At 34.9% G+C, this 20,338-nt stretch overlaps 2 protein-coding genes across 5 annotated transcripts; one reads left to right on the forward strand and one right to left on the reverse strand.

Moving 5' to 3' along the window:
• Positions 1–694: 694 nt before the first annotated feature.
• On the reverse strand, positions 695–10,073 carry LOC101217250 (mechanosensitive ion channel protein 2, chloroplastic). 4 transcript variants are annotated; one of them, XM_031883185.1, is made up of 14 exons: positions 9,835–10,073; positions 8,680–8,832; positions 8,514–8,573; positions 8,163–8,323; positions 5,004–5,127; positions 4,801–4,895; positions 4,572–4,685; positions 4,294–4,354; positions 3,644–3,793; positions 3,446–3,556; positions 3,085–3,252; positions 2,874–2,987; positions 2,261–2,317; positions 695–2,054 (listed from the first exon to the last, which is right to left on the reverse strand). In XM_031883185.1, exons 1-14 carry the CDS (start codon positions 9,925–9,927, stop codon positions 1,173–1,175), a joined length of 2,343 nt encoding a protein of 780 aa, XP_031739045.1. In that variant the 5' UTR covers positions 9,928–10,073; the 3' UTR covers positions 695–1,172. The 4 variants fall into 4 exon arrangements, with proteins under 4 accessions (XP_031739045.1, XP_011650599.1, XP_031739047.1 ...); XM_011652297.2 differs by having other exon boundaries at positions 9,831–10,065; XM_031883187.1 differs by lacking the exon at positions 9,835–10,073 and adding an exon at positions 9,675–9,812.
• A 5,738-nt stretch (positions 10,074–15,811) lies between these two features.
• LOC101217480 (protein NETWORKED 2D) lies at positions 15,812–20,271 on the forward strand. Its single transcript, XM_011652298.2, has 2 exons — positions 15,812–16,247; positions 16,531–20,271. Exons 1-2 carry the CDS (start codon positions 16,154–16,156, stop codon positions 20,094–20,096), a joined length of 3,660 nt encoding a protein of 1,219 aa, XP_011650600.1. The 5' UTR covers positions 15,812–16,153; the 3' UTR covers positions 20,097–20,271.
• The last annotated feature ends 67 nt before the right edge of the window (positions 20,272–20,338 follow it).

Below are 20,338 nucleotides of genomic sequence, written 5' to 3' on the forward strand. Positions count from 1 at the left end.
ATAGTTAGTTATGTTATTTTGTTGGGTATCATTATATTTTGTTGAAATGAAAGTTGGAGAGATCCTTAATAATGTTGGTGTTATTTCCCCTATAATTGAAAAACAGTTAGACAGCTCAACTGCACCAAATGTAGGAGCATTTAGTTGAGCTTCCCAACTACCTTCCTTCTTCTTCATTATTCTTTAATGCTTCTCTCTCTCTCTCTCTCGCTCTCTTCAGTAATAACATCCCGATTTTAAATATGGGAAGTGGGAACACAAAGTTGGACCAACTACCCATTTTAGAGTGTCCATTTTGAAATAACAATTCAACAAATGGCTCAAATGATAAACATACTTTTCTTTTACAAAAATGAACCAATTTACATGAACATACAAACATATGCATACCCCTGGTGAAAAAGAAAAACAAAAAAATCAAAACAAAACAAACTATCTTGAGATTGGAACTAAACATCTTCTGATTCAAAACAAAAATGCAGTAATAACCCATGTTATCTCAACGTAGCCACAACATCAAGCAGATATTAAAAGAAAAGAAAAATGAATTAATTAAAGGCCATTTAATATCTAATAACGATTTTTAAAAAAAGGTGGTACTTTGGATCATCCCATCTGACCACTTACACCAGAAAAAAAAAATATTCCAAAAAAAAAAAAAGGAAAAAGCAAAATTTGTCCGACTCGGAGTACGTTGGATGCAATCCAATCAACTTTGATTTTGCATAAAATGGTGTAACAAATCACCACAAACTGAGCCATTTGGGTCATTCCTGGTATTCTCTTGAACAACATTCAGATCTTTCAACAAAAGGTATTTGATTCAATCCAGCATATCCTTTGTTAGTACATATAATTTATAGTTCACAAGATACAGGTTTTATGTACAAAGCGTAAGCTCTACACTGGAACTTTTTCAAAATGAAGTGTTGTCATCGATGGCCGCTTCTCCCGAAAGTAATCAGCTTGTTTCAGAATTCAGTGAAACAAGAGTCAAAACAACACCAATGTACATTCATGGCCTACACTAATTCCGTTGCAAACAAACTGTAATCAGGTGAGAATACTTTGTTGCAGCACTGAAAAAAGGCAGCTTCAAAGGGCCTCAATGCAAACCTCTCTGTCAAAAAAGTTGTTTACTTATCTGGATACCCTGCATCAAACTAGTCTCACTATTCACTAGAGGATGTGGTAGGAGATGAAGGAGACTGACGTTTCGTATTCTTATCTGTCGTTGTTGCTCCATTGAATGCAGCCAAATCTTTTGCTCCAGATGCGGTAGTAGGTACATTGTCCTCAATAGGAAGTGTTCTCTTAGAGCCGTCCAAAGCAACACCAAGGATTATATTCTCTTCTACCCCAGGCTTCTTTGTTGATGGATTTGAAACTGTTGTCTGCTCACCTTCGATTCTTGGTTGTGAAGCTGCTGCTGAAGTAGTTCCTCCGGGTTTCTTAACATCTTCCGGAGAGGAAACAGCAGGAAGGGAAGGCTTGAAGTTCTGCATGTTACTTCCCAAGCTGTCTTTGGATTGCTTGGGACGGGAATCTTCCAATGAATTATCAGCATCTGATTTAGTTGGTTTGGCATTAGAAGTTGGCGTATCAGAGGTACTTGCAGCAGACTTTGATGATGGTTTATATTTCAATTCATTGCTTGATTTGTCTTCAGAGGCTGACATTGAAGCTTTGGAATGCTTTTTTGTATCACCGTCTCCTCCAGTCTTGACTTCTATCTTTCTATCAGATGACATTGTCTCTTTAGCTGCTTTACTGTCACCTGATGACCGTGCAATGGGCTTACCATTTTGTTCTCCAGTTGTACGTGATGTCCTGCTATGGCTTTGTTTTCTATCTTCTCCATAAACTTTGTAAGGAGGCTCAATCATCAGCATGCGGCGATTCAAAGTTGCACCACGGTGGCCAAATATTGAATCAGAAAATGGAACATTTTCCAAGTCTGAATCACTATGCATCTTCTGCATTGTGCGGATTGGCGTTGCAAGTCGAGCCCCATGGTGCCTAATGACTCTAAGAAGATCCAAAATTATAGCTTCCTGATTCATCAGATAACAAGTTATTGAAAAGAAAAGAAAGGCTCAGAAGTCAAATGTATTCAGACAATCTCCAGACCAACAAAATGGATCAATGGAATTTCTGAAATTGCCAGTAGATAGTTGAAAGAATGAAAAGTATAAAGAAAAATTTAAAAAACAAAAGAGTGAAAATAATAGAAATAACAAAGCAGAAAAGATCAATTTACCTTTACACATAGGTATTCTTCAAAATGTGAAGTCTTGACAAAACAAGATATCAAAATCTAGCAAAAATAGGACATAAATCAATTAGGAAACATGAGACAGAGCCCCCTACAACTTAATATAAAACAAACAACGATTTATGATGAAAGGGTGCATAATCTATCACTTGTCCTGACAACAATCACAGATCCTAAAATTATAATGTTTGAAGACTAAGTCAATTGATTAATTCCCCAATCTAATAAATTCAGGATAAGTAGAGATCTTAGATCTATAATGGGGCCAAATCCAAGAGACTTTAATTTTAAAACTGCCCTTCCAAATATTGTCATTCCACCATACCAGGTAAAGCGACCAAGCACACTTAAAGATGCATCAACCAACTCGACAATACAAACTATTCACTTGGTTCTTATTCAAGTTGGCAAAATTCATCAAATGAATATCCTAATTTGCAACATTGCACCGGCATATTTGCTAAAGTCATTTTTCCATTACCCCATTTAAATATGCTTTCCTAAGTAGGAGTTTATTTAAATTATTCAAACGTTTGAGGACAAAATTGAAAACTTCAAAGAGAAACATAATATTTAAGCCAAAATGTCTAATACTGACCAAAAGTGCCTGATTTTCAGAATCCACGTTTTCCAAAAATACTCTCCTATGCAATCTCTGTTGTTCAACTTGAGGGTTCTTTGCCAAGACTTTCCGCATGTCTGCGACAATGTTCTGTGGAGAGATAAGAATACAATCAACATAAAATATGTGCCTATATAGAATGTATACATACATTCATACCAAGAAAATCAAAACAAAATATTCTCACGTTAATTTTATTGACGTCCAAATGGCTGATGGCAAGGTGGGTTTTAATCCGCCAGTGAGTTTTTTGACTGAGATTTCTAACGACATTCATGGTAAATTGATGGTTTGGTATGTGAACTGCTTCACGATCTTCACCTCTAATGATTGTTGGCGACCACCACCCTACGTGCTGCAGTTGATTGAAATGGAAATAAATGCCTCGTGTCTTCGTTCATATACAACATGTTACTGTTTCTAACAATACATTAAGAGTTTGAAACTTCTAAGACATTAGTGTACATTGAAATACTAGATTTTGGCAAATTACTTATTTGACATCAGCATCTTATGGTACATGATCAACTCAACAGGAACATACAAACCTCAACAGTACCAGAAACTTCGTAGCCCTCAATCTTTGTTTGGATCCACTCATTAACAACAAAAGGACGAGTTGCATGAATCATCACACTTGAAAGAAAGTTGGTGAAAATCTAGGTTCAGTGAGAAAAATCTAAAATTAGTTTAAAATAAACTCCAAAGAAACAGCGAACACAAACCACACCACCAATCAAAATTACCTCACGGCCAGCTAATGTCAACAATACAGTCCCAAGACCTCCAGCTGTAAGCAATTTTTGGGTTGAAAAGCCTAATAGCTCCATGAACAATGAGATAGCAGCAACCCATACTGCAGAATATACAGCTTTCCATGCAAATTGAAAGCCCATCTGCCCATAGACAAACTTATATCACACTTCCACGGTTTGAAATAAACCATTAACAAAAGTTTCAGTGAGAACCACATGTCAAGAATACAGAAACCCATATCATATGATATCAATGCACTATTTAACTGAAAACAAATAGCTCCATATGATTGTGTACTTGAAGTTAGTAATTCATAAATGAAAAGCTGTTTGAGCGATTTCTTTCTGATACTGGCATAAACAAGATATTGGATGCCACTCAAATTGTCTTCAAAGTGAAAGTAAGCAATATAGCCATGTATAAGCAATAGGTTCAATAGGTTGTGCTAAATTGCATCATACAAGAACGTGAGAACGATATTCAAAAGGTGCCTTCAAGTATAATCTCACATACCATACAACACAGAGCTTACAACAAAAGACAACCGGTTTGTCACAATAAAATTTTCACCAACCATCAGAAACCTAACTACATGATATCTATCAAGCTTAGAGTAAAAATGTGATGTCACTGTACATACATTTCTGGCGTCACTTGATTCAGTACTCTCTGAGAAGAATTTCTGTGCTTGTTGAATCATGCTACACAGGCACGAGCGAAAAGAAAAAACGGGGACCAAGGAGAGCAAGGGTTAATAAAATTGAATTTTAAAATATTTTAATATTTATAAGCAAAAAGCCCGTGTAAGGTTAACATATCGTTGCAAGCTAAATTATCATGTTGATAGCTATGGTAGATTTCTTCTTTATACAGGTAAACTCATTGAGCATTTCAAACGACAAGATCTCATATGCTCACCTAGATAAACAATATGCAGAGGCCAGCACAGTGGACAGCGACCTAACAAAATTCAACACTCGTTGCTTCACAACTTGGCTGGACTCTGTACGTAAAACTATTGGATCTAAAGCTCTGCAAAAGCAAGATCAGGAATATCAAACAAATTGAGTACGAAAAATATCTTTGAAATTGCGACTGTAAAGATCAGTTCAAGTCTCAGCATATAAAAAAACTATATCTCAAGAACCTGCAAATAAGTGTTGCTCCAGTCCATAGCAATAATGGTTGAAGAAACAAGGTCATGACATTATACGTCCGACTTTTCTTCCAGTTACTATCATTCTGCAGGAAAATTATAGAACAATATGAAAACAGCAGAAGAATTAAAGAGAAAAGAAAGAACAAACAATGGCAATCTGACAAAGAGAAACAGAAGTTAAGTCAACATACATGGAATAGGCTTCTTGTATAACACAAAAATGGTCCAAGACCCCATACAGCAAATAGTATAATACAAACTGGGGGAAGTAACTTAATCACTGGAGGAGGACAACCACCTAATACATTACAAAACCTGCGTTATATGATCAAATGTGAAAAACCAGCAGAGCTCAAATACAATCAATTTCAATCTTCAAGCTCATATAGAAACTATATTAATGATTTAATAGACACATCACACATGAATATTTTGCCACAATGAAAATATCATTAATTACTCAAAAGATGAAGAATGCAGATTAATTTCAAGAGTCCAAAAGACAAAGGCCAGGGAACATCTCAATTAAGATTAAACTAAATATATATCGTGATGGCTTTATGTCAGTTTTCAATTTTGACCCTAGCCTTCCAAAAACTTTAGTTTCATCCTCCATACAATAAGGTTCTTCAGAACATATCGAGTTGAAACGGAACCATCCTATGCTTTAATTTTATTGATTGAACTCCCTCATATGCAAGAAGAAAAAAAGTTAGCCATTTCACATCACACACAATCCATAATAATTTACTTTAGCCATTTTTTTAGTGTGTACTACAATATAAGAAATAACTTAGTGAAAAAACTTAATATGTAAAGGGTTTATATCATATCTTGGTCCTTAAACTTTCTATCTTATTCTATTTTGGTCATTAAACTTTTAAAAACATCTGTTTTAGTAACTGAACTGATAGAAAAAGCTTACTTTGGTCCTTGCCATTAGGATTCCGGTAACTCTACGGAATGATGATGTGACTTCTAAATTTGGATGATTAAGCTCTAAATCCATCATATTACTTAAATTGATAAATAACCCACAAATCTTGCTAATTTATTCTAGAAATCTTTTCTGCCAAGACAGAAACATATTTATCAAATAAACCCATAAACTAAATTTTGTTCTTTTTTCTCCAAAACTCAAATCTCTCACATCCTCTCCCCCACCCAATACTATTTTTTTCCAAACTGGAATCTTAAGCATATCAGAAGAATATTGAGTAGAATAAATAAATAAAATAGAATTGACATATTGGTGTTAACATCTATGGCAAGGTAAAAATAAAATAAACTAAAAAAATTAAAATAAGTACAAATTAGGGGTTTTTTAAAAAATATAACAAACCAGCAAAATACTTACACTGTATAAAACAATTTAAAAAGCGAAAAAACCCACAAGCCCACAGTAGAAAATACCAAAAATAACCCAGTCAACACGCGATTAATTGGTCACTCGTGTGCGTAATATATTTGTTACACGATCTTGTATCAAGATCATTTAGATTTGGCTCGTAAACCAATATCCAACGATTTTTTTCAAGATTCTTTGGTAAATGATTGTTTTGCTTTTGCTACATGATCCAAATCTAAACGATTTTTTTTCAAGATTCTTTGGTACACGATCGTTTAGATTTAGCTAACCAAATCTAAAATATCCTTTTCAAGATTCTTGTTACACGATCGTTTAGATTTGAATGATTTTTTTTCAAGATCTTTTATATTTGGTATATGATCTTTAACCAAATAACACTTTGAAAAAAATAATACAAGATTTATGATTGATTGAAAACAAAGACCATTATTTCAAAAAAATATAAAAGAAAAATTATAGAAGGAGAGAAGAAAAAAGATGGAAAGAAAGGGTAAACTTGGAATATTTAAAAAAAATGGCCGGCTTCATGGGCTTTTTGATTTTGTTACACAGGCCGTAAATATTTTGGTGTTTTATTATATTTATGAAAATTAACCGACAAAAAATAAACTCTACGAAATTGCAAATAAACATTCTCACAAAGAATCCACCCCCACCCCCTCCAAAAAAAAAAAAGAATCGCAAAATATCCAAAACTTGAGACATGAGTTGAGAAAGTGAGTAGAATGTCAATGCGCCAAAATGGTCACAGTCAAAATCTTGAAGCCAAGTGATTTTTCGAGTTCATCAATAAAACATCAATTTACCATCTGACCTCTAATTAAAAATTAAAACCCTAAATTTTTAAGAGTGACCATCTTATTGGGTAGCCTAGGCATCCACATATAAAAGTCACCTCATCATTTCATTAAAGAGTTAACGAAATCCTAACGGTAGGAACCAAAATATGCTCTTTTAAAAATTTAGAGACGAAGACATTTTTAAAAGTTTAAGGACCAAAATAGAACAAGATACAAAGTTTAGAGACAAAAATGGGGTTTAAACCATATGTAAAGTATCAAACTTTTTCAAAAGAATGAAGCAACAAACTGAAAACGGCACATGAATTTAGGCAAAAAAATTGTATATTTAGCTTATATTAGAAAAAAACAAAAAACAAAAACAAAACAAAAGGAGGTAATTCGTCAATGAGTATTCCTTGGACAGTTATACTGAATGCACCATTACAATCATGGTAACACCATGAAAAAACGAAGTCCTCAAGCTTAATTTCAAGCTAGCCCCATGAAAATCACTAGATACACAATTAAAATACTTTTAGTGTGAGAGTAGAGATGTGAGAAAAAACAACCAAAAAGTCACGAATATGAATAAAATACAGTCATTTAAAGCCTGAAGGCTGAAGGAATAATAATTTTCTGGAGATACTGTAGGTATTCTTCAGAGGAAGGACGTTGATGATGGATAGTTGCTTTTTCCGGGACAATGTAAAGAATATTTTCTCAGATGGTAGAGACTCGATCAAGTATTTTGAGAAAATGCTGCTGATCCAAAATCCCTAATCTTATTGTTTTCTTAAAGCTCTAATATTGTCCTCAGTTCAACTTGTTTCAAATGATTAGATGAAAATTGCAATATATTAGCCAACATCACCCATGAAAGCACTGATGTATCCATCTAAAGTTCTATTGAAATCTTTCCTATATATCATAACCAAAAACCAACATAGATGTTTCATATCTAGGCCAAATGACATGGGAACCAATATTTGGGGACAAAGAAATAAACTTATCTAAACTACATCCAGATGGGGTGATTTTTTATGGCAACATCTTTGATGTTAATAGGGGATGTGTGTAAACAGGGATAAAAATAAGATGTTTATTTCTACCTATGACAGTGAGAACAATCTTATATTAAGTCAACCTTCGAAAAAAAATTAGGCACAGAATATTGATACACGAACCCAGACAAAACTAACCTCATCAATGTCACTATAGCAGCCTTCATCCCAGGAGGATCCAGTGGTTGGTTTGTCATCAATGATGACTGGCACCTGAATACATTGTATCTAGAAGGCACAGTGTAATTAGGTGGGTATTTCATGCTAAATAAATGAGTGCTCCAAGTGTCCTTCTGAAACTGCAATAAGAAATATTCTCAGATATTTACTCTTAAAAGCAAGAATTTCCACAAGCAATCAACACACCAAATATACATTGAAAGCATACAAACTCATGCTGATATAAGGGAGACATTCTTGATGATCTCCAAGAACAATAAGTTTTTATGTTCTGATTTTAAAATTAACCAAAGTGTTCAAAGAACTTACCAAAAGAGACGATGAACTGGATACATTCAGAAGCCGGATGCCATATCTCTGGGATGTAAACTGTAAAGAACAATTAAGTTTTGTATAAGAACAAACATAGACATAGAAACATATATTTACCTGAGAATTAATTATTGTCTGGAGGCAGGGGAGAAAGTTTCTGTACCTTCAGATTTTCTTCATGCAAATAATTTCTCCACGGTCTCAGATGATAGGACAGTTGCAAAGACCCAACAAGAACCATTGCTAAAACTAAAAAAATGCTGGCAAGATGGAACTTGAAGAACGGGACTCCTTGCAGCACAATGACAGCTGAAAACTGCACCAAATCACATTTAACATGAAATCAATATAAATGGTACAGAGACTACTACTAACAATTGATAGTCAAGAATCTAAATTATTTCTTCCATCTTCGTTATCTAACTTGCAGCTGCAAGCAGGAGTGCACACTCCATGCAGACACGCACACACAAACTTTGTATGCCATCAAATTATTGTGTTACATATAACGAATGACTAAGAGGATGCTGACTTTAAATATTTTCAGCAAAACAAGAAAATAGAGAAACATTTTACATTATATGGTCCCGCCAAGTTGACAAGTCATCGAAGTATAAGAGATAGTCAGGTGCTGGAACTTCTTTCCACCACCTCCAATGAGTTTTTTTTTTTTTTTTTTTTAGTAGAGGGGATGTTCGAGTTTTGGTGCCTAATCAGTCTGAAGGATTCTCAAGTCGATCATTTTTCCTCATTCTTTGTTTCATATCTTTCCTCAAGACCTTAGTTTTTTCTTCCTAAGAAAGTAGGGTTCTTTTCTTGGTAAATCTTACATGGTAGAGCGAACACTCAAGTCACACCAAAAAATGTTCAAGGAAAAACAGTTATTGACCCTACAAAGCCCCAACCTAAGTACGAAACTTAAATTCTCCTGGATTTAAGATATTAACATGATAATAAAAAGGGCAGTGAATTAATAAGCAAAAGGCAATAACTCAACCGAAAACTACAACATTTAATTCTCCAAACCCTAACTTCCAGACAAAGACTCAATCGCGAAACGAAATTCTACAAACAGTAACTTCTGAAAAAGTCAAAGGGTAGAAGCAAGGAAACATAATTTGAAGGGCGTTAGCTGAGTCTATACATACAAACAATAACCTGCTATTGATCTGAAATTGGGTAATCGATGATCACGATGAGAAAGGTAGTGGAATAAGAAAAAAGAAACAGTGAAGGTACAAAGAAAGAAGAACAGAGGGACGGCAAAGCTAGTTTCGGCGCAACAGGAAAATTAGGATTGAATGAGGAAGTTACCTACTGAAATGAGTATCAAATTTGGTTGACGGGTAAAGCTGTAGAGCTTCCGATGGAGCTGACCGTCGCTGTTGTCTCTGTTTCTTTGGGCGTTCATGCGTAAGGAGAAAGAAATGAAAAAGAAAGAGATACGGTCCCACTTTTCAAAAAGGACTTCGGGATGCTAAATGTAAACTAAGAGAAGAAGAAAAAAAAACTATTTTGATCTTTAGAAATTCACGTCTCCATGTTTTAAAATCCAACATTTTTAGTGATTGAAATAACGAAAACGTTTGTGGTTTAATGGAAAATTTGATTAGATGATGCTCAATTGATTGTGCGGTTATTTTAAAAAATTTAAAACTAAAATTAAAAAAGTTTTGAAATCAAATAATATTTCATTTTCATTAAGGAACTAAGAGGGAGAGGCACACTGAAGGAAGCAACTTGAGAAACAAACTTCATCTGCATCCACTTTTCTTTCTCAATTTTTAGTAATAGAAAGAAGAAAACAGGAATAAGTGAATAACCATCTTTTCAATGCTTCGCAGCAGCAGCTACGTAAATGTTTTTGTTGTTTTTGTATTTTCCTTTTTTTCCATTACTTTGATATTCTACACTGTTGCTGTTTCTTTTAGCATTCGTGTAGTCTGCAAGTTAATTTAATAGCAATTGTTATTTTACTTTTTTAATCTCTCCAACAATAATGGAGGGTCTTCTACAGTCTTGTTTTTGGGTAATGGGTGCTATAGTTACAACCACAGCTTTTTATTATCTTTTGATGCAAGGATAAAAGGTTCAAATACCCGTTTAGGCTTTGCAAGGAAGAGAAAAATCAATCACATAATAAACTCATCAAATTGAAGTTTTACAAATAAATGAGAAGATATGGCTTTCTGGGTAGGGGGGAAAGCGTTTGATTTGAGTGGGTCTTCTTCTTTGGAAAATGGAGAGATTTATTGGGTTGATAGATTTCTTAGTTGCTTACCCTTCCCTATAAATGATGGGGTTTTTTTTTTTGTGTATGTTGGTGGTTTGACTTTATCATATGGTGGTTCTCTTCTTGTGAAAGAAAAAAAAGTTTGTTGGACATGGTTGCACTAAAGAGATGGAGAATCCACAACAAATCTCAAATGAAATCCACAAAGAAAATTCTAAGAAACACAAATACATATGAATCCAATCAATCTAAAGAACTCTCGATAGTTGAAAATGAAAATTGCAGATGAAGTTTCTTTATAGCCTTAGTTTTAGAAACACAAAGACAGAGAAGAAAGAAAGAATTTGGTTTGCTTAGGAGTGTGATATACACCCAGTTGTATTAGTAGAATATAGTAGAAGGAAGAAGGAAGAAGGAAGAAGGTAGAAGGAAGAAGGAAGAAATGCGTGCCAATAAGGGGGAAGGGTAGTAAGAGTGAGAACCACAGTTAGTTACATGAAAAATGAGTTAAAAGGGAAAGGAGTACGAGAGAGAAAGGGGGGATTCGTTTTGTGAGGGGCAAAGGAGTCATATGGTATTTTATATTTTTATTTTCTTGATTGTTGTTAAGGATTGGAAGTATCAATTCTATGTTGTAATCTTGTGAGAAATCTATCAATATATACAGACACATTTTGGGCGTTCCATCGTATTGGTATCAGAGCACTTACACCTGAGAAAGAGATTGCAAAGGCACTAAAGAGAATTGAGGAGAAGCTAAAGACATTTGATTAAGAAATATCTGGAATATGTGCGAAATTAGATAAGCTACCAATGATTGAAGAAAACATATCATCCATCGTGAAAAGTATAGAACGACTAGGCCTACACTTGAAAAAACAACGGTTACTAAATTATATTGAAGGGATGGTGAAAGAGAAGTCGACGATGATTGAAGGAAAAGAAGGATCATCAATTAAAGGGAAATCGATTAAAAGTATGATTGATGGAAGCAACTCAATAGTGAAGGAAGTTAAAAATGGGGGCGGAAGGAGAAGATTCAAGGAACAATCGAAGTAAGTTTAAGAAAATAGAAATGTCGGTATTCATTGGAATTGATCCCGATTCGTAGCTTTCCAGAGCATATCAATATTTTCAAATCCACAAACTGACTTAATTGGATAAGATAATTGTTGCGGTAATCAATTTCGATGGAGCAGCCTTAGATTGGTATAGATCAGAGACCATTTGCAGACTGTGCAAGTTTGAAGAAAAGACTACTGATCCAATTCCGATTCTTGCGAAAAGGTTCGATACGTAGAAAATTTCTAGTGATAAAGTAGGAAACCACCGTGGAAGAATATCGAAATCTGTTCGATAAGCTGGTGGCGTCATTACTATATCGACAAAAGGTAGTTCTAAAAGAGATGTTCATGAACGGGTTGAAGCCTTGGATCAAAGCAGAGATTGAATGTTGAGGGCCCCCATTGGGCTTGCACAAATGATGAAGCAATCGGGAATTGAGTAGGAGGAAAGCAGGCTTCAAGAGGACTATGGAAAGTAAGGTCCAATCCTCTAATTCTTTTAAAATGAATTTGCCTCATGTTTCAAATGAAAATTATGAATTTGACCAAAGTCCCACGTCGGTTAGATAAGGGGATGATCTTAGGTATATAAGTGGGGACAACTATCTCTATTGGTACGAGCCAGTTTGGGATGATACCAAAAGTGTTAAAGATAAAGTGTTATGATTAGATTTAGGTGATAAGAAGTTGGCAATGAAGTTCATTGCAAAAAAGTGGCTAGGGTTAATCCTTGCCACTAGCTCTCTTGTCTTGGTGAAACTGAAGGGCTTTTTATAGACAACTTTAGGAAGGAAACTTTTGTTCCTCTTATCTTGTCAGAGCCCTTTTCAGTCCTAGGACATCACACCACTCCAACTAACATTCTTATCTTGTAATGAGCTTTCCTCGTGCGATGACATGATTTCTTGTCTGGAGTTGTTAGTCGCCAGGTGAGTTTCCATCGGGTAACCTATACGCGAGGTGTTCTCTGCGATTGTCCACTTATTCTTGTTAGTCGCCATGAAACAATACTTGAAATGATCGTTTGAATCTACTTCATATTAAGTAAACGTCCCTACAAAATACAGAAAGAAAATTACTACTAATAAATTACTATTAGATTACTTAGTGATTACTATAAAATACATAAATTACTATTAGATTGCTTACTGGTTTCTATAAAAAACAAACCTAGATTCGTTTTTCTCAACTTCAAAAGTAATTTTGGAATCAAGTCATAAGAATCACCGACATCTCCTTTCAACAACTCCAGAATAGATTGCTTTGCCCTCCAAGCTTTATAATAACTAACACTTACGCCATAATTCATTTGCATGTGATGTACAATATCCGTTGGTGTGGAATGATGGTAGTTATATTTAAAATTGTCAATCATACAAACACTAATAAATTGTGAAGATGCGTGCTTGTGAGAAAAACGAACCATCATAAAGCAATTATGCTCACTAATATATTTCCTAATCATCCACAATTCACTGCATTTATAACGTGATGCCCTAAAAAACTATTGACAACCATCTTAACTACATATCAACTCGATAGATTTTAAATTTGATCTTATAGTTCTAAATTCAAAATTGTTCTTCACAGCTATAAATTGCAACCACTTCAACAAAATTTACTTACTACCAAACAAGTCTTTCTCCTTCAAAAACAATGCAGAAGGCATATTACCAACCTAAAAATCTTTAAAAAGTTATAGTTCACCTCCAAAATCAGATTCAAGTATAAAAGAAGAAGAAGCAACTAAAACCTCTGAAAGTGTATTCACAACATGGACAACTAGCGGATATTTTGTAAATTGATTGTTCTTGACCACAGTAAAAAAACCAGCATATATCTTTATTTTCAAAAATCTTAACAATGTGTTGAACTCCCATAATATCCAAATTCATTAAAACTGAAAGTTCAACGAGTGAATTAATTTGAAGTTTATTTTGTATGAACTTAACAAAAGACTAAAAATTCATCCCTTCTCCCACTAATACACCAACAGTTTGATAATCTATATAATACTATTGATCATTCCATTGACCACTGTGGAAGACAACTATTGGAAGTTTAATCATAACTAAAAAAAATACTGCAAAAATGTAAAATCTTAAATTAGAGTATAAACAAAATAGTAATCTGGTAGCAATTACATGGCAATCATATAGAAATAGCAATCAGTTCACATAGACAGAAATCAAATTAAAATAAGATATAAATCAGATGTTTGATTAATAAAATTTAAACATAACCACAAACAATGGAAAAACACTTAAAATGTATAGAAGAAAAAAGTTGTTGATTAAACAAATAAATCAGACTGAAAAATAAGACATCGCAAAGAAAAAAGAAAATCATAAAAGTTTAAAGAACAGCAGAAGAAGAATGTAAAAGAAAATCATAAGCAATCAACGAATTCATAAAAGAAAAAAGAGAAGAAAATCGTACAAATCTCCGACAAAACAATGTTAATCTCTGCAACAAAACCAAACAAGGTGATGGCAAACTATGAAATCGAAACGAAACTGCAGAAGAAGAAGAAGAATAAAGGAAAACAGAAGAAAAATAAAATTTCCAAAATTTCAATATGGAAACAGAAGAAGAAAGGAAAACAAAAACAAAAGAAGAAAGGAACATGCAAAGGTAGTTTTGGAAATCATAAAAATTTAAAAATATATATTTCAAAATGTTACGTATTAATTTGCTGAAAAAACATTTACCCTATATCAATAATAGAACATCGAGATCAGTATTTGATAGAATAAAAAAATTGCTATATTTTGTAACTTTTTTTTTTGTTTAGTATGATATATCTGAAAATACCCCAAATTATAATCTATCTACAAATGAAACCAACACAGTTACTATTATTTAAAGAAATATTTTCAAATATAACAAGATAACAAAAAAGAATTAAAAAATAAAACAAAATTTCAAATTCTATAAATAATAAACACTATTTTCAACTATATTTTTTATAACACTAAAATGAAGTTAATTTTGTTAGGAAAAAAATTATAAAACTTGACACACAAATTAAAAACATTTCATATTTTCCTAAAAAGTTCAAACTCTATTTATTTCTAATATATATATATATATATATATAAATAAATTAAAATGAGAATATTGTTCCAATATAGTTTGGCCACTTGGCAGTTGGGATGATAGAAACATAAAAAAATAACAGAAATACCGGTGGAAAAGGAATTGATTTGCGCACCCGCATATGCGTGTGATGAGGCGCCCGTAGTAAGAAATGTTCTTGTTCTTCCTTACCCAAAAACACTTGGTTTCCTTAAAACACAAGTAACTCCAATTCCCCAATATTAAAACTAAAATTAATCAAACATGACGCTTCACCTTTTTCCTCAACTCGGTGGGTGACACAAAAAGCGACGCTGCCGTGTAATTTTAACCATTTTCTTTTCCTTTCCTTTTCTTTCAACACCTTTGCACTTTGTGTTCATCCTTCATAAACAAAATCATTCAATTGTCTTTCTTTATAAAAATGGATAGAAAACTCAAAAGCCAAGGGAAAAGGGCAGGCCTGCAAATTCCACGCTGCCAAGTGGCAACGTTAATGAAGTGCCACCTATGCACAACCATTCTCAAATTACTAGTTTATATACTCTTGTCATTTGTTTTGTCCTATGGTAACTTCAAATTTCTTTTTCATCCAACTTTTGTATTACAAATGGGGGAAGATCCTTCGTCTTAAGAGAGAAGATTGATGTAAATCATCCATGTCCTATACTCGTATCTTAGCTCCTCTTTAAACCAATTTTTTACGACAATAACCACGTTAATAATTACCCTAGCAATAACAATAAGAATAATTATCCTAATAATAATTCAATAGACCTAAGATGGTAATTTAACATTTAATAATTTGCTTTGAAAAAAAAAAAGTGAATAATTTAAGGACAGGGTGGACAGATCTTAAGTTGATTTTTTTGAAAAAAAAATTATTAAAGAAAAAAACAGGTTAATAGAGCGAAGTTTACTCTCCTCCATGATCTCATATTTAGTAAGAAAGGCTTTGTACATTCCATTTTCCATTTTCAATAATCTTCATCTCTCTCTCTCTCTTCTCTCTCTTCTTTCCTTTCTCTCTCTCTCATTCTCATTCTCTCTCATCTGTCTCTGAAAGGTCTCTGTTCTTAAATTGTTTTCTGCTTTATCAAAGTGTTTCCAGGTAATTCCGTGTCTTCTCTCTTCATCTAGAGAGAGAGACAATCAAACCAGAGAACCCAGCACGACAGAACAGAACAAACACAGAGAGGTTTGAAAATTAGAGAGAGAAACCAAAATTAGGATAGGAAAATCCATCAGAAACCATCAACAAAATGTTGCAGAGAGCTGCAAGCAATGCTTATTCATGGTGGTGGGCAAGCCACATCAGAACCAAACAATCCAAATGGATGGAGCAAAATCTTCTAGGTTCATCTCTTTTTCTTCTCTTTCACCTTTTCTTTCTAACAGATCAATCACAATATCAACTTCATCCATGACTTGAATTATCATTTGGGTTCTCTTTTTTTTTCTCTGTTATTTGATTTGCATATAGAATTGTATTGTTTTCTTTTTAATGGGAGTTTTGTTGGGTAAGATCAAGGTGAGTTTAGGAATTCTCATTATCCCATCAGATCACAAGATCAATGCCCATATTGATTCAAGTTTAATCAATAAATCATGGAGAAATGAAAGTTTATGGAAATTGCAGATATGGAGGAAAAGGTCCAAAATGTGTTGAAGCTGATAGAAGAAGATGGAGATTCATTTGCAAGGAGGGCTGAAATGTATTATAAAAAGAGACCAGAGCTGATAAACTTTGTGGAGGAAACTTACAGAGCTTATAGAGCATTGGCTGACCGCTACGATCACATTTCAACTGAGCTACAGAATGCAAACAACACAATTGCTTCGGTTTTTCCGGAGCAAGTTCAGTTTTCGATGGACGAGGAAGACGAAGAAGCCATGCCTAAATTCACTAAGAAGCCACCTGAGATCTCCAAAGCAAACATCCCAAAAGTTCCCAAGGCCCCCATTGATTTGAAGACTGTCATAACAACGGCAACAAAGAAGCTGAAGTCCAAAAAGAACGCGAAACTGTCAGCCACGGCTCCATCTGTTGCCAAATCTGGTTTGAACAAACAAGAGGCACTCAATGAGATCGACAAGTTACAGAAACAGATTTTGACAATGCAAACTGAAAAGGAGTTCATGAAGAGTTCTTATGAAGGCACTCTTGCAAGGTATTGGGAGATTGAGAATCAGATCAAGGAGATGCAAAACAGAGTTTTCAACTTGCAAGATGAATTTGGTGAGGGAATGGTTATTGAAGATGATGAAGCTCGTAATTTGATGGCCAAAGCAGCTTTAAAATCCTGCCAAGAATCGTTGGCTCAGTTGCAGGAGAAACAGGAGAGGTCGGTTGAGGAAGCAAGAATAGAGTCTACAAGGATTAGAGAAGTAAGAGAGAGATTAGATTCTCTCAAAGGTAAGCTTCAAGGCGAAGAATTGAGCCAGGATAAGTTGCCTGCAGAGAACGAACCTGTGAAGGAAAAACAGGTACCTAACCAATTGAATAAAGAAGTTGACATTATAGCAGACGAGAAACAAAGAGAAGAGGAATTACGGCAACAGATCAAGGAGCAGTTAGAGGCCAATACATGTTTTACCATGACAGAAATGGCTGACAAGATTGATGAGCTCGTGAACAAGGTGATCAGCTTAGAAACTGCACTGTCTTCACAGACTGCTCTTGTCAAGCAGCTAAGATCAGAAACTGATGAACTCCAAACACAAATAAGAACCTTGGAGGATGATAAGGCATCAATAACTGATGGAAAGAACAATCTACAACAAAAGCTTAAAGAAATGGAGAAAAAACTGGGCGGGATTCAGAATCTGAACCAGAAGGTTGAGAATGAGAAGAGCAATTTCCAATCCCAAATTATCGAGGTACATTGTAATCTAGATCATCTTTCTGGTACATTGCCTAGCATTCAACAGGGTGAGGAGCCTGAGCTAAATTCTTCAATAAGCGCGGTCCAGCTCAAACAGCCAGAGGGACTTGCTGGTGTAAACCAGGGTGCAAGTGGAGCACATACAAAGCTCAAACAACCAGAGGAAGTTCCTGATCTAAAGCAAGGTGCAAGTGAAACACATACCAACCAAAAAAAACCAGACGAAAAGTTGAAAGCTCATGGTTCTGATGATCTAAAGCAAATGGGATCAAATGAAGCATGGCAGACAACAGATTCGAGACAAAATGAAGAACCAGTCACTGAAATGAAATCATCAAAGCTGCAATCCCCCAAGGAAAAAGAATCACCGAGTTTCATAGGTCAATCTGAGAAAACCGATGCAAGTGGTAAGAACAGAAATCAAGAGAACATTAGTCCAACCAAGATGGATCCTCTAAGTTTAGGAAGCAGTTCTAAGAAACTTGATGTTAATGCCACTTCTAGAAGGCTAGTAGTTGCCGATACTCAGGATAAATCAGAGAGTTCAAAAGGTAGTTTCAAGAAATTCGATGTAGATACTGCTGCCAAAAGTGGGGAAGAAATTGCCCAAACTTTGTCAAAAAATACTGGAGATGATCCCAGGAAAGATGATGCTTATGGTTCTGCTAGAAATCCTGTAGAGATTGTTCAAAGTTCACAGTACTCAGAGCATGGTTGTGAGGGAGCTGATGTGAATGTCACTACTAGAAGTCGAGTAGAATTTGTTCAAATCCAGGATACATCATCACAGAGTTCAAAAGGTGAGAACTCTGATACAGACAACACTATCAAAAGGCAGGATGCGATCCTTCTAGGGTCGTTATTGAACAATGAAGGCAATCCTGAAAATAATAGCAGTAACAGTTCAGATAGAAATCCAGTAGATGTTGTTCAAACCAAGGCTAATTCTCCGTATTCAGAAGCTAATGTTAATGGTACTCTGACGAGTCAAGTTGATGAAATTCAAAAACAGAATAAAAATCCAGAACGTCCTTTAGAGAAAACAGAGGATGTGATGAAAGAACAAAACAAAGAAGAGAAGACTTGCGTAGAGGCAATTGGCGCAGAACAAGAACAGAAAGCAGTGGATAAAGTAGATGAGCCAAATTGGCAGCAGTTGTTCTTGAGTGGAATAGAAGACAGGGAAAAAGTCCTCTTGACTGAGTACACTACAACCCTTCGAAATTTCAAGGATGCTAAGAAGAAGCTCAATGAAATGGATGAAAAAAATCGGGATCACCACCATCAAACATCAAAGCAGCTAAATGAATTAAAAACTTCAAATGCCCTGAAGGATCAAGAAATCAGATCCTTGCGCCATAAATTGAATCTTATGCAGAAATGTTTCTATGAAGGCAAGGAATCAATGGATCAAACCGCCCAATCGTTAGATTTTAGTGCTTCAGACGACCAGAAAACCTCAAGCACATCGGAGGATCCAAATTTTGAACCCCAGATAACAACAGGCCATCCAGCTCGGTCTGAAACACTGTCTCGTCAAATCTCCTATGATTCAGGATTTGACATCAGTAAGCTTCTAGTTCAACAACCTACAACTACATCAGAGATCGAAGAAAGACTCCGAATGAAAATTGACGAACTTTTGGAGGAGAACTTAGACTTCTGGTTGAAATTTAGCACTTCTTTTCATCAAATACAGAAATTTGAAACTGGGATACAGGATCTAAAATCAGAAGTAACAAAACTTCAAGAAAAAGGAAAGAAGCTGGATGAGAGTGGCAGTGGAAAGTACTCCTTGAAATCAGAAGCACGACCATTGTACAAACACCTGAGGGAGATACAAACTGAACTTACCGTCTGGTCCGATAAAAGTGCAGCACTGAAAGAGGAGCTACAGACCAGATTTTCATCACTGTGCAACATCCAAGAAGAAATAACAGCAGGATTGAAGGCGAGTGCCGAGGATGATGATTTCTCATTCACAAGCTATCAAGCTGCAAAGTTTCAAGGAGAGGTTTTGAACATGAAACAAGAGAATAACAAAGTTGCTGATGAATTACAAGCAGCTTTAGATCACACAGCATCTCTTCAACTTGAGGTAGAAACCTTCCTGTCAAAGTTGAATGACGAGTTCAGACTTTCTGGGTCAAAGAAACAGGAAACACCACAGCTGAGACACTCAGAGAGCCGAAACAGAGTTCCTCTAAGGTCATTCATATTCGGCGTCAAACCAAAGAAGCAAAAGCAATCGATCTTCTCTGGGATGGCACCTGTAATGCAAAAGAAGTATTATGCTTTGAGAACCGGAACTCCTATGTAAATTATGTATGAACCTTAATTTTCTTTGTTTTGCATCTTGGAACGCTTTTTAGTCCCACTTTTCAGATTTTTTTGGCCTGCAATATACGGCAGAAGTGAGATTTTCCTAGACATTTGTAAGCTTGTTTTTAAGTTCTTTTGGGAAATACACATACCTCAAATTCTTTGTTTCATCAGTTTGATTGATGGGAGAAATTTTATTGTCTCATTTTGGAATCTTGGTAAATCAATTATCAAATTTCT

This window comes from Cucumis sativus, chromosome 3 (assembly GCF_000004075.3).
Source record: "Cucumis sativus cultivar 9930 chromosome 3, Cucumber_9930_V3, whole genome shotgun sequence".
In the NCBI taxonomy this organism is placed as follows: Eukaryota; Viridiplantae; Streptophyta; class Magnoliopsida; order Cucurbitales; family Cucurbitaceae; genus Cucumis; species Cucumis sativus.